This window comes from Phlebotomus argentipes, unplaced genomic scaffold (genome assembly GCF_947086385.1).
Source record: "Phlebotomus argentipes unplaced genomic scaffold, Phlebotomus argentipes genome assembly contig_5, whole genome shotgun sequence".
Lineage (NCBI taxonomy): Eukaryota > Metazoa > Arthropoda > Insecta > Diptera > Psychodidae > Phlebotomus > Phlebotomus argentipes.
Window position 1 is genome coordinate 12,055,136 of NW_026776165.1, and position 13,247 is coordinate 12,068,382.

A 13,247-nucleotide genomic window follows, 5' to 3' on the forward strand; every position below is an offset into this window, starting at 1 on the left:
AATGTGTGACGAATCAAAAGCCTAAATAAAGGTACAGAAATCAATAGAGCTTTCCTATTCACTTGTTTTTCTTCCTGGGAAAACACTATGAGATACATATGAAATACTTCACATGAGCAAATATTGGAATTGTCGATGAAATCTCCATTTATGTTATTTGGAAAATATTTACTCTCGACTCTTCAGCAACTTAATTAATTACACGTGAAATACACAAGCGCAATAAGTCTAAAAGCAGCACAAATATTTTGCCATCTATAGCAATACTTTGTCCGACTTTGTAGGGATTTTCCCTTTCCTCTCATTCTCCGAATTCCGTATAGATAAATTTTTCAATATGCTCTTCTAATCCCTGAAAAATTTATCTTCCCTTCAAAGCACACACACTTTATCATCCCCCAGAGACTCATCCAATTTTTCAGTGGGACGTCAAGATCTCTCGAGAAAATCCAATTTAAATTGCATGTACCTCATTACATTGCAAATTTATTTATTGTTCCACTTATCCAGTCTTTGGCTTGTTGGGATTTTACCATTTTCCATCAAGCAGATTGCCAATTAATTCAGCGAGGATGCCACGAATTTACACCGGCAACATCTCAAATAGTCTCCCATTCGATGGGCACAGCGCGGAGGAAGAATAATAAAATTATCAGCAATTTATCATTTGGTCCGCCATGGAATGAATTGGAAATTCTAAGCAGCCGGACTCCCTTCTAAAGTCATGAGGCGCACTCAATTCTCTCCCATCTAATCCGGCCTGGAAGTTGAGGGTGGCCGGAAAAAGCTTTCGCCCATCAAAAAACCCCCAGGAGGATGGGTCGGATTTTCCAGTGGTCGAGAAGGAGAGCAGAAGAGAAGAAAAAACAGCCGTGGAGAGAAAGCAGAAAAAGCATGTTTCCTCCTTGGTCTTTAATTTCATTTTCTTTCTTTGTGTGTAAGAGGAGAGATTTTTATTTCCACTCTTTAATGTTTAGTTGCTGAAGGAAAACCCCGATGGTGGCGAAGAGAGGCTCTTCTTTTTACTTTTTTTTGCAATTTGGGCATTTTAGAGTGAAATAATAAATTTAAATGGGATTTTCATAGGAGTGGAGATTTTCCTTAACGCGGAGAAAAACGAGAACGAATGCCATAAAAATTATATAAACACTCAAGATTGGGTGAAATTGCTACGCAGTTTTGACTGAAAGCAAATGAAATATGCTTCAGTTAGGATTACACTCGCGGAAAACGAGCCAAAAGACTGACAATGCGAAGAATTGCTGAATTGTTTATCAAGTTCAGCAGTTATTAGGCATCTTATCAGCTGCTCTGTGGAATTGTCAGGGATTATACAACAGCTGATGGTTTTGTGGTAGTGTCCAGAATGCTCTGAGTGCACTCTGGCTATCCTATTGCATTAGTTTTCCTATCTCGGGCTTCCTGAGCATCGCAGCTCGGAAATTCCTCAAGTTCGTCAAGTTCGTCAAGTGTGGGTGTTCGAAATGAGGAAGTTTCAGAAATGGTAGGGCGAACGGCAAATTAGAGAAACGCAGATGTCGTAACTTTATCCATTTTGATGGTGAATAATTTGAGATGTGCGCCAGCATAATTCAGTGGCGTCGGGAGGAGGAAATGATAACATCCCTGGAGGGCGATTAGTGTGAAAAGTTGATGGTTTCTCCTCATCTCTCGAAATTCTCCACGTGGCGCGCCGTGCTTTCTGTCACGTGATACTCATTAATATTAATGCCATTAACATTGTAATAACTTCCTGACGGGGGCGAGAAAGGGTGCCGGGCGAATTCCATCATGCCATGTGGCAGTTTTGAAGTTCGTCAAGAGCGGCAAGAAGTTGCGAGTGCGAAGGAAATACCTGGGAATGATTAATTGCTACGGCTTTTTGTGACCAACTACTTTGTCACTAACCCACATTTCACGTTAGATTAGTATTTAAATCAATACATTATCCTTGGCAGTTGCTATACACCACTAAATACCATGTCACTCTGTGGGGAAAAATGATCATCCTTTTATAGTGTATTAGTTAGTCTCCAGAGTTCCTCTGCTCTGAGTCGCTGTACGAACTCAATTTGACGTGAAAAGATGTTTTCCTACGAGATTTTCTGCCTCTTATCTCCACTCATCGCTCGTCAAATCAAATTTCTTCCTCAATACTTTCTCCTTTGAGGCGGGCTTTTTTTCCTCTCTCTATCTCTGTTTTATTAAAAATTAATGTACTCTCTGCCATATCCCAAAGAAATAAAACATTCCGACAAATATTCGCCAACATATGAGAAGCTCAGCACTCGAAGGACAAAGGACGAAGATGAAAGCATTGACTGGAATTCTCAGGAAATGAGGGACAAGACTCTCGCCCTCGTTTGCTTTTCAGGCGGCACAGAAAAAAAGGGCAAACGTACAGTCGCGGAGGAAGTTGAGACAAAAGAACACAATTAAAAACATGGGGCAGGCCAAAAAGGCGGATTATGCAAATATAAGGCTCAATTTCTTCTGCTTCACAGAAATTTAGCGGAAGAGGAAGGGACATTTGTGAATTGGACTTTATCTTCATAACATTTTCCTCTCGTTTTCATTACAACGCCGCCTAACAGATACGCGAGAACATTGAATATTCAGAAAATAATATTTTCAGAAAGTTGAAATGAGGGAATAAAGTCTTCAATGTTTCTTTTCTTTTATTTTTTTTTAAAGATATTGAATGTGAAGAAAATTCGAGAAATCTGTGTTGGATCATTAAAAAAAAACAGTGAATTGATGATAATAATTTCAGTTTCTCCAGCAAAAAACTTCCACAATTCATCAAGTGTACTTTTTCAGATGACTTAAGTTTGCAGCCACTCTTATTAAAGAGCTTTTCTCTGTTCATTGCACGCAGAAGCATTTAATTTGCTCGTTCAATTATCTTCTACTCTGTCCCACATAGAATGCCATCCACTCTGTTGCAGCTAATCATGGAATGAAGCCAATCAATTGAATTACAAGATAAAAGCGTTTCATCATGCGGCGCGGATCCAAGTCCTATTCTTAGAAACCGCAAGAATTGCAACAAGGACGAGAACAGATAGCAACATGAGATGATTGCAATCTGACACAGAGTTGAGGAAGTGTTCGTCAGTCCCGTCAGTCCACTTCAGGGCATATTAGCCAGTTGATATTTCGCTCGACATCGAGCAAGAAATCCCATTAGAACTTTGACACACTTTCCACTTTAAGGCGAACCCGAGGAATATTCTGTATTTATAGTCAGTCTGGTTCAGGTCAATTTGAGTGTGTCGACATTAGGGTGAGTGTCCAAATAAATCTCAATTGTAAGTTTGTGTATAATTTAACCTTATAAATCTCCACTCGTCGAAACATTCCCAAAAACCCCTGGTGGAAAATGAATATTTCAGCAGGTTTCGGTGGAGCTTTCATTTGGCTTTCAGGCGAATTTTAATATTTACCCCCACCACCGACATTCGGAAAGCTTTTTATTTGCCATGCACCCCCTCCGCCCACTGGGAACTTTTCACATGAAAGTTCGCCACATGCGTGTGCCGAAGGAAAGCCACTCAAACTGAAAGTTTTCATGTCGTGTGTCTCCAACTTCTTTTGCCAAGAGTGTCGACTGAAAGGGGAGGCAAAGACTGTTCCTTCGCAGAGCGAATAAATATGTATTTCTTGCCACATTCACTCGACATGGAGACAAATTTCCACTACCGCGCGCAGGGAAACTTTTTCACATGAATTTTATTCACTTGCTCAAATACCACACACACAGAGCTTTTTTTCCCAGTACTTTTCCCAGAATGAAACTTTCAGTGAATCGTGCTTGAAATTTGCAATGAATAAATTATGTTGCTGCTGCCTCCGAGTGGCTATTTCTGATTCCTCACAGATAAATTGCGTGCGTGGGAGTTGCAAATAATTGCAGGTTCATCTAAATAGAGCAAGAGCAGCTTTTCACCCCTCATAAATTGCATGAATACTTCATTGGGGACTGCTTTCTGCGCCCCAAAAGCAATAACTTCTGCTTCAAAATTAACGAGTAAGCAGCCAATGAGTCCGTGCGTTAGAAATTTCGGTTTTCTCTCTCTCTCTCTCTTTCTCTCACCAACTAGAAAATTATCTCACCCAAACGAACTCTAAAATTCATGAATGTTCGGAATTGTCTCGAAATGTGAATAGTTATTGCTTGGACTCAAGGCACAATCCTCTTCTGGCTCTGATTTCTCTCATTGTAAACACCTTAATAAACAGTCAATAAAGTGCGTAATTCTACGGGAAAAACTACATAACTTAGTAACAAACCTGCGGTAATATTATAATATGCAATAAAACCACAAATAGACTGTAATCTTGTACGTCATTTATTGTGAAAATATGGAAAATATTGATATTTTATATGCATTTCTCTGGAATTCTGTGGCAGTTTAGACAAACAAGTCGACACATTTGAGCTCTCAAGCTCTAAGCTTCCGAGCACGAAAGCCCCTTAGATTCTCACTATCAAAGCCATCAAACTTGATAATGCTCTTTTATACGTGGAAAAGTCTATTCTACTGTTCTTCTCCTCCATTTCATTTATAATATTCCAACTCTGGCACACATTTATTGTGCAAAATTCACGATTGAATGAATTGGAATTGAAGACGGGAATCAAAGTGCACATTTCTTGTTGGGCAAACACCTCATTCAACCCAGTGAGACCTTCCGGATCACGGCGGAAGCACAATGGGGTGTGTGGATTTCTGTGAGACCCGCTGAAAATCAATACCCACCCTCGCTGATGATGTCCAAGGGGTGGATTTCATCCTCTTGCACGGGTGGAAAATCCGTTTGCTCGGCGACAGAGAAGTCCCTCGCTCAGTATTCATTGTGACTTTTGGGTGAATTGTGCTCTTTGGGAGCTTTTTATGGCATTAACCACAAGTGATCTGAGCTCGCCTGAAAAAGCACCGCCCGAGAGAGAAGTTGACATGCGGAAGGGCAAGAATATGGTTCAATAAAAATTTATAATCCACCGAGAGCCGATCGTTGGGAGATGCCGAAGGCTGGAGTGGGAATGTGGGTGGGAAAAACCACACAAAGAACCCACACCCAATTACTCATGAACTGGAGGAATATTTGACCAGCTGACACCGTTTCCCTGGGTTATTTATGCACCCTTCTGTGGCCTCCCGAAAGGCGGCCCGAGAATTGCACTGAGTAGGTGAAATTTCGGACATGGAGCTTTTATGGACACCGTGACAAAGCACATGAGGCATTTATGGTGATGATTACAATGAATAAAACACTGGACACTTTCGGGGCTCCTCAAACACACTCCTCGCCATACATTCTGCGTGGACTGAGCGCAGCACATTGCTGGACAAATACTGGAAATTTGCCTGTTTCCATCGCCCAGAGGAGCAGAGACTCCAAAAGCGCGCTGTGTTGTATAGAGTTGAAGTCTCTTGAACAAATATTATGGAATGAAAAATTCAGCAGTATTTTTCAGCCTCACTTCCATCGCAATTGCCCAGAATTCGTCCTCTTTGCACCGCACTTTCCCATTTCCGTGAGGGAAAGAATAGCTCTGAAGAGTGTGATAAAAAGGAATGCTTTGGTGCAAGAGAAGCAAAAAATGTTTTATATGCTTCTGCTGGAAATTTTTTATGCTAATGATCTTCCTATACTTTTTAGCTCGTGGAAAAAACAATGTTGCATCGTCTTGAAACAATCGGCACTCAATCGGGAGTTTGCCAGGAAGCAATAAAGTGGGTTGAAACTCATACACTCTCTCTCTCTGGGATGCATGCGGAAATTAATTCATAAATCACGTCTCAGCAAGCTTATTTATATGCGTGCACGGGCGAATTTCACAGGGGAATTTCCACAGCAAAACGAACCGATTGTCAACATATTTCAATTAGCCGGCGCATCCGAATCAACTTCCGCTTCGCAGCGACTCCGCAACCGAGCTAATTGAATATGTAGAGCCGCACTCGTGTCTTCGGCTGCGAAACCAGGCTTTGGCCTCCAGTGATGTGGCTGGCGAAAGCGCTGAACGCGCGAGGCAAATGGTTTAATTTGATATTAGAGTCGTCATACTTCGGTTCTTCACATGATATTCTCGACAAGGATTCACTTATAGTTATTTGAACGGTTCAACAGTCTATTTTTATCTAGTCATGACGTTAATGAGCACTGCGAAGAGCTTCTAGTGCAAGGAATTGATATGAATTCTGCAATCTATTTTCAAATAAACGCCTCAGAAATGGAATTATGTGACATAATCCACTCACTGGTGAGACACCTTTAGGATAATCCTATGTGATTGATAAATGTGACAAGCTCGCCCTTAATGATGTGACATTAAATTTTCATGGAAAATTGCATTCCAGTCTGCATAATTCAGTCATAACGTGTCCATTAGTGCTGCGTGTGTAAATTTATGGAATTTTGCCATTGAATAAGAGGAAATATGCAAAAACTTGGGATGAAAAAAGCAGGTCACAGGAAAATTTAACACACCATGAATTTTTCAATACCTATATGAATATTGATAATTTAGAAGCGACATTTTTCACATTAAAGACTTTAATGGGATAATAAATTCACCATAGAAATTTTCACTTTTGATGTTTTCATTAATTAGTCATTGGAATTTACCTGCTAATTTTTCCCCGAATTATACGCAATCAATTTTCAATGGTAGTCAAAGTAACGATAAATCCCCTGCAACGTAATTCAGCAGAACTCATGCAGATTAAAAACGTTAATGACTATTGCGTGTCGAGTTGAAGCTTTAGACTTGCACAGAAAGTCCACAAAATTCACGTAAATCCCTTTTTGTGAATGGGATTTAATCCCTTCTGACGCACATAGTTGTTCTGGGTACATTTTCCATAAAGGCTTATGTATTTTTGTGAGTGGGGCAGCGAAGCGAAAAGCCCATAAATCAATATCACCAAAGCTCAGCCTCTTTCAAATGCATCTCCGGGCATCTTTTATGCAGTCCAGCCAGAGAATCTCTCCCACATGGACAATTTATTCATGATACACACCCACCAATGATAGGAATACACATTTTCCCAGCCTCTCCGCATGACTGTAAATCTGCAAACGTGACGCAATATTTTATTTTGTAGTCCACATAATCCATTTTTCATCACAAACGTGACACTTGTCTTCCCATGGCAGGCTCTACATCTCTCTGTCGATGGGTGGCAAAGCGGATGGTGTAAATTCATAGGACAAATCCCACATGACGGAACAAATGAACCACAAGTGACCACAATTCATGATCTGAAGTTATTTGTGAGAGTTTGTACGTTCGAAATTCATCGGATCTCGCAAGAATAGAACAAAGACACGCATTCCTAAGGCTCATAATGATCAATATCATGACATTTCACCTATTTCCTCATTGACTAAGAGTGTGACTTCACAAGTGTAATTTACTGAAATATAGAGAAACTTCCCAAAAATCTACCACTGAAAATACCCTCGCGAAAGGGAAAGGGAGAGAGAGAGAGAGAGTCAAGAGTGGCACTAGAAGAGCTCCACATGGGCCAAGTTTTGAAAGTTTAGCAATTTATCACATCGACTCGCATTTTGTGTGATTTTCCACAAATAAAGCACCCCCACACACCGCATGTGGTCCGCAAACTTTACTGATATTCTGCATTAATAAGCCATAAATTATTTCGAGGATGAAGTCAATGGCAATGAATGGACTTTTCTTCCAAGCCAACATTGAGGGGTTGAATAGGGCAAATTTGATGGTCTTCTCGTCAATTTGCCAATAATACCAATTTGACTACCAAATGAACAGATAATTTTCAGCGGAACTCAAGCACAACACTTCGAAACAAGTTTAAGGGTGCAAATCGGTGAAATTGGAAAAGCACAAACTGAGATTAAACGCTATATGGAAGATTTTCGATGTCAGGGAGGAAATAATGGGGAGAAATTCTATGTTTAATCATTTTCAACAATACTTTTAGAAGCTCTATAGTGAAAAAAAGCTCACATTCATGCTCTTTCAGCACTAACATTTCACTAGTGTCATTCAATAGTGTCAATTGTGATGAAAAGCAAAAATATATCTCCTTCTTGGGGAAAACTTTGAGCGTCACTGAATTGTGCGATGTATATATTTTGTCTCCACGACGGATTTCCTACAGTTTTGCATGTTGTATAAAGTTTGGGAGTTTATCTGTCGCATTTGGAATTGCAAGACATGCTGAATGGTTTGAATTTCCTAACACTTCACCCACTTTGCGCTCATATTTGCAGTATAATTAAAAGGATACGTCAGTTTGGAAACTGGAAATTTTATCTCTCACCTCTTGGGGAAGATCTTGAGAAGTGTAGAGAGATAGTACGGAATTATACGAAAGGCAAATGCATAATAAATGTTTTGTAATTATTCTCAAAATACTAAAGTGTGCGCTCTTCAGTGTGAAATTTTTTAAATGATCCCATTTACAATGATGATTTTCTCATGACACGAAGTGTTTTGCAGTTCATTTTTCACAACACTTGAGAATGTTGTGACTCAAGAAATGCAGATGACGTGGAAAAGCTCATGGGACTTTTCGCATGGACTCAAGAGGGAGCGAGAAAAATGGTGAAATGTCTCATTTGGTGGCGATAATGAGGCGAAAAAGTGTGATTTTTTGCACAAAAATGCCACACAACTCCAGAAAAGTGAGCGAGAGAAGATGAAGTCCTCAGCGAAATGGCACGGAATAACGAGAGTTTTTTTCCTCACCATCACCACACCCAGAAGCCCTTTCTGCCCGGAAGTCTAATGAGGAGGTCTTTTGAGTGGAATCGACGCCGGAAGGCAAGAATGCAGAATTTACAGACTCAGGCTGATCCAAAAGATACGACGTCCAATCAGCTCCACCCCTTCGATTGTGTGAATTCCAGTGCCTAAGTATCCCCTCGGGAGAGTGGATGTGATCATAAAAATGAGGCGTGTGAGACAAGAATCTCGCTCCCCGAAGAATGGCACACACATTCTTGCTGTTAAATTGCCATAAAAGTCAGTGGAAATTCCAAGAGACACACACTCTTCGCTTTTTCCTCTCTCTGCCCCCCGAAAATCGATCTGGGGTGGGGGTGGGGGACAAATTTACGATTTGCGCCGATAAAGTCGATCAGAGGGAAAGTCTCACTTTTGCCAATTTGCATTGAGAGGCACTTTCACTTGGCGAAATGTTCGTCACCAAGTCAATTTGCCCATGAGCGGCATAAATCACACACGAAAGAATCAGAGTCTTATCGCCAAACACCACGGAAAATCCCCATTCACAGCACGCGCCGAAAGCGAATCCCCTCGACGTTATAACTCACGCTGAGGTTTTTGGATGGAGGGAAGAGAAAAGGCCCGAAAAAAGGGGCGCAAAGCGAATGGAAAATGCTTCATTAACTGTGCCTTTCACTTAAAATCATTATGACTTTTCTTAAGTTTATCTGCACTTCGCGTATAATTCATGATTCGCTGTTACACTTTTGCTGCAATAAATTCACTGATGATCGTTATTCGTTTAATGTCCGTCAGGGAGAAAAATTAGCTCTTCTTCCTGGTTATTCACTTTACCGAGTTGATTGCTTGTGAAAAGTTTCCTTTAAAATGTCAATTATCAAAATTCCTGCGAAGATATAATCAAATTGCTTCACTAATTAATTGCTGTATTTCTGTAACTTTCTCAATGATTTTCTTTGATGAACATTTCCAATTACGCTTCCTCAAGTGGCCGCCGCACAAAGGCCTTCTCTCCTGCCCTTTATGAGGAAATTAATCCGCCACTTGAGAAGACAATTAGCAATTTGGGTCTAAATTGAAAAATAATCTGTCAATTATGAGTGTCTGTGACAATTGCAGAGCGCGCGCTTCCGCGAGGATTCAACGAAGGAGTGGTGGAATGATAATGAGGATAAGTTGTATTCCGGGAGGTCTCGTGCAGCAATTCAATTAGTGACTAATTAAAAAGGAGGAACGGCTTCAACGGGAAGGAAATTCACTTCCCACCAATTTAAACTTGGACCTCCAGCGCAAGTGTAGCGGCAATAATGCCTCGTAACACCGCAATTTCAACACCCAATAGCAATTTTATTAATTATCTTTGTGGGATTATTAATATTCTTTTCCTCATTTATCGCGTTTATGGAAGATGAAGGATCTTCATCTCATCTCACAGCCTTGGGTGATGCAATGAATTTTTATGCAAGGATTAGTGGCTTTTCTCCAGAGACTTCTCTCTCTCTCTCGTAATTACCACTGGAATTTTTATGAGCTTGTGAAAGAGACTTGACTGAGGAGGAAAGTCTTCACCGGAATTCATAAATTCATAAAGTGACTTTCTGTCCTTTCTCTCATGTCCTAATCTTTATTCGCATTAGTCTTGAGATGCCATCAAATTTTCCTTTGACATCATGAATATTCAGGAAGCATCGCATAAAGTGAACAAACTAGAGCAAGTTTAAGAGCAAACTGAAAGGGTTTTCCATCCTCTGCTTTGTCGCACTAAACCTTAAGTAATAGGACTTTATGAGTATGCATTTCGCCCAAGAAAGTCCTGAGAAAGCTCCACAAGTTCAATACAAAAGTCACAATAATGCGCGATGGCGAGAGAGTGTGTCATAAATTACGATGGGAAACTACACACATATCGGCCTGTCCACTCCGATAAACACGTCCCATCGATTCCCATTTGCACCCTTAAATGCCTCTTGGGCTGCAGAGTGGCATAGTAGATTCAATTTCCTCACAGCCACTGATGGACAGCCTCGGATAAGGCTGATAAGTAAAATGAGTTGTGCTCCATCGGGATTTTGTTACCTCTTTTGGACAATTTCATCTCAGTTATCCTGCGATACAACAGAAGCGGATTCAGAGGAGAAAGAGTGCTTTTTTCTTCAGCAAATTGGCGAGACATTCAAAAACTTGACAAAATACCCAAAATACATCCCAAATGAGGAAGAATGTTAGACTTTAAAGTCTCCTCAACTCACAATTCCTTGACAATAACTTGTGCAATATTGTTATGATATTTTTCCCTACTCTCAAGTGTTTTCCTAGTATTTTCCATGCAGATCCTGAAGTGAAGATGCTCTTCAAAACCGGAAGGTGAGACAGAATGTCTTGAGATTGTGTTGATTCCACTTTGTCCAGCAGTTTGCTGAGGACGGGAAAATTCTTCCCAAATTCACCCCTGCATTTCACTCCTCTGGCCGTCATTCTTCACACACACACACAGACACACAATTCTGGAAATGGAAAGGCAAGAGCGCAAAGCATCGTAATTGTGGAATGGATAAAGTTTATGCATTAGCGCGCTTATCTGCACCATTTCAAGGCGCGTCGTTGCCTCAAATATGACGACAATTTTGGCAAATTTCACATGAAAGCCACAATTTCAGGCGGTGCAGAAGATTAGACAAAGGCCAACAATTCAGTGTCTGTCGTCCTTTATCTCATCCTGCGGCCCATTTAGTTACATCTATTGAGGATAATTTCGAAATTCTCCGTCACAAGATAGTCGTCTTGGAACAGGATGACGAGATTCAGTTCGAATTCTGCAAAGAGAGATGAATTCATCGTGAAAAATCCAAATGAAACAGATGCCGAAGGAGATATGGTCGAAAACCCACCGACTTTGAAGTTCTTCGTCAGCAGCGTTGGACACGTGAAGAGTCGCGGAAAGATCATGTGAATGGGAATGTGAAGCTTCGGACACACGTTTCCCTCTGCAATCTGGATGTTCTGTATCTCCGTGGCGTCACGTGAATATCCTTCGGCACATCCGCAAGTCTCCACGCGCACCAGTTGCACTTCGATGCTCCTGATGGGCACTTCCGTGTGCTGAACAGTGACGTGTCCTGTGAAGGGCTTCGTCAGGCAACACTCAGTGGCATCCAGACGTCCCGTGATGAGGAATCTGGGAATGGAAATTCTCTCCTTGGCACTCTTCTGCAGTGTCTCCGGACTGATGGTGAAGTGCACTTCATTGCCGCTCTCCTTGTGCGATGGCTTGTACTGAATCATGAACTCCTGCTGCTTCTGCACACTCTTGGCCAGGAAGCTACGTCTCATTTCGCACTTCAGCATGTAATTGATGTTGACAAACACCCCGTGATATGTCTCGTACAGGATTCTGGGCTCTTTGCGACACACCAGAGGAAGCTCAAAGGAGAAATCTGTGCGTCCGGATGGGAGTTTTCCGGGTGGAGATAACTCGAGCTGAAGATTCAGCAACTGAATTGGCTGCAGAGAAACCGACCGGGAGTGAGTTTTCTCACAATTACAAAACACCCAATACATGTTATACCTTCACAGAGTTGTAGAATGCCTCAAAAATGCCCACATTCTTGTTGCTGAGCTGAAGATTCACAACTCCCTCCATAGTCAGGAAAATGCCATCGTGCTTCGTTTCAGAGCCACAAATCACACTGACGATGCCCCTGAGTGTTTCCTATTCAAAAAGAATTTGATACATGACACCTCAACCCACAATTATTCATGTATATTTGTTTAATTACCTCCTCGTGATATATTTTATTGGCCCTCGAAAGTTGGATCTCGAGATTCACAGACATGTTTTGATTTTATTGACAACTCAATACTCTTCGCCACTACTCACCACAACGGCGCTGCATGCAATAAGAAGAAGAACTTCCCGCCTTCCCGGCTTCTACTTTCCTGACTTTCATAGAAAAATTATGCCTTTATTATAAGTAAAATTTCTCTAATCAGATAATAAATGGAGATAACAAGTGCTACTTGGGCGAAGCATTCATATATTCAGCCTTTATAGACTCTCTTTCGGCGATATTAGGAAGATAAGGTTGAATGCCTTTAATCTTCCGGTCGTTCATCACTCTTCCCTGAAATTGCACACTGATTAATTTTATACTGCTGACAAACGCTGGGAAATAGAAAAAAAAAAATCTTACCCAGAAGTGTTTGCAGTTTTTGTAGTTCTGGAAATACATCTCACATTTTCCGTGATCGTAATTGTTCTTATCCAGACATTTGTACGACATTTCTTGTTCCTGCATCAAAAGAAAACCACAATTAAGCTCCTTCTATACAATTCAGGTGCAGCATTACCTTCAGACAGGGGTTATTCTTCTCTGCATCTGGATTTTTCGGCATTTTCCAGATATTTCTACTCACAAATTATGTAAACAAAACAATGAGGTTACATCTTTACCCACTTTCCCACGCTTAGCGCCGCGGTGGCCAGTGAGATAAGCATTAAGTTGTC

The 13,247-nt window shown here is 41.0% G+C and overlaps 2 protein-coding genes across 2 annotated transcripts; both read right to left on the reverse strand.

Moving 5' to 3' along the window:
- Positions 1 to 11,043: 11,043 nt before the first annotated feature.
- LOC132265988 (vacuolar protein sorting-associated protein 26C) lies at positions 11,044 to 12,666 on the reverse strand. The gene is made up of 4 exons (XM_059766803.1): positions 12,520 to 12,666; positions 12,309 to 12,452; positions 11,632 to 12,244; positions 11,044 to 11,556 (listed from the first exon to the last, which is right to left on the reverse strand). Exons 1-4 carry the CDS (start codon positions 12,574 to 12,576, stop codon positions 11,471 to 11,473), a joined length of 900 nt encoding a protein of 299 aa, XP_059622786.1. The 5' UTR covers positions 12,577 to 12,666; the 3' UTR covers positions 11,044 to 11,470.
- Positions 12,667 to 12,668: 2 nt separating this feature from the next.
- Positions 12,669 to 13,241, reverse strand: LOC132265989 (coiled-coil-helix-coiled-coil-helix domain-containing protein 7). The gene is made up of 3 exons (XM_059766804.1): positions 13,091 to 13,241; positions 12,934 to 13,032; positions 12,669 to 12,864 (listed from the first exon to the last, which is right to left on the reverse strand). The coding sequence occupies exons 1-3, from the start codon at positions 13,133 to 13,135 to the stop codon at positions 12,757 to 12,759; spliced, it is 252 nt and encodes an 83-aa protein (XP_059622787.1). The 5' UTR covers positions 13,136 to 13,241; the 3' UTR covers positions 12,669 to 12,756.
- Positions 13,242 to 13,247: the final 6 nt, after the last annotated feature.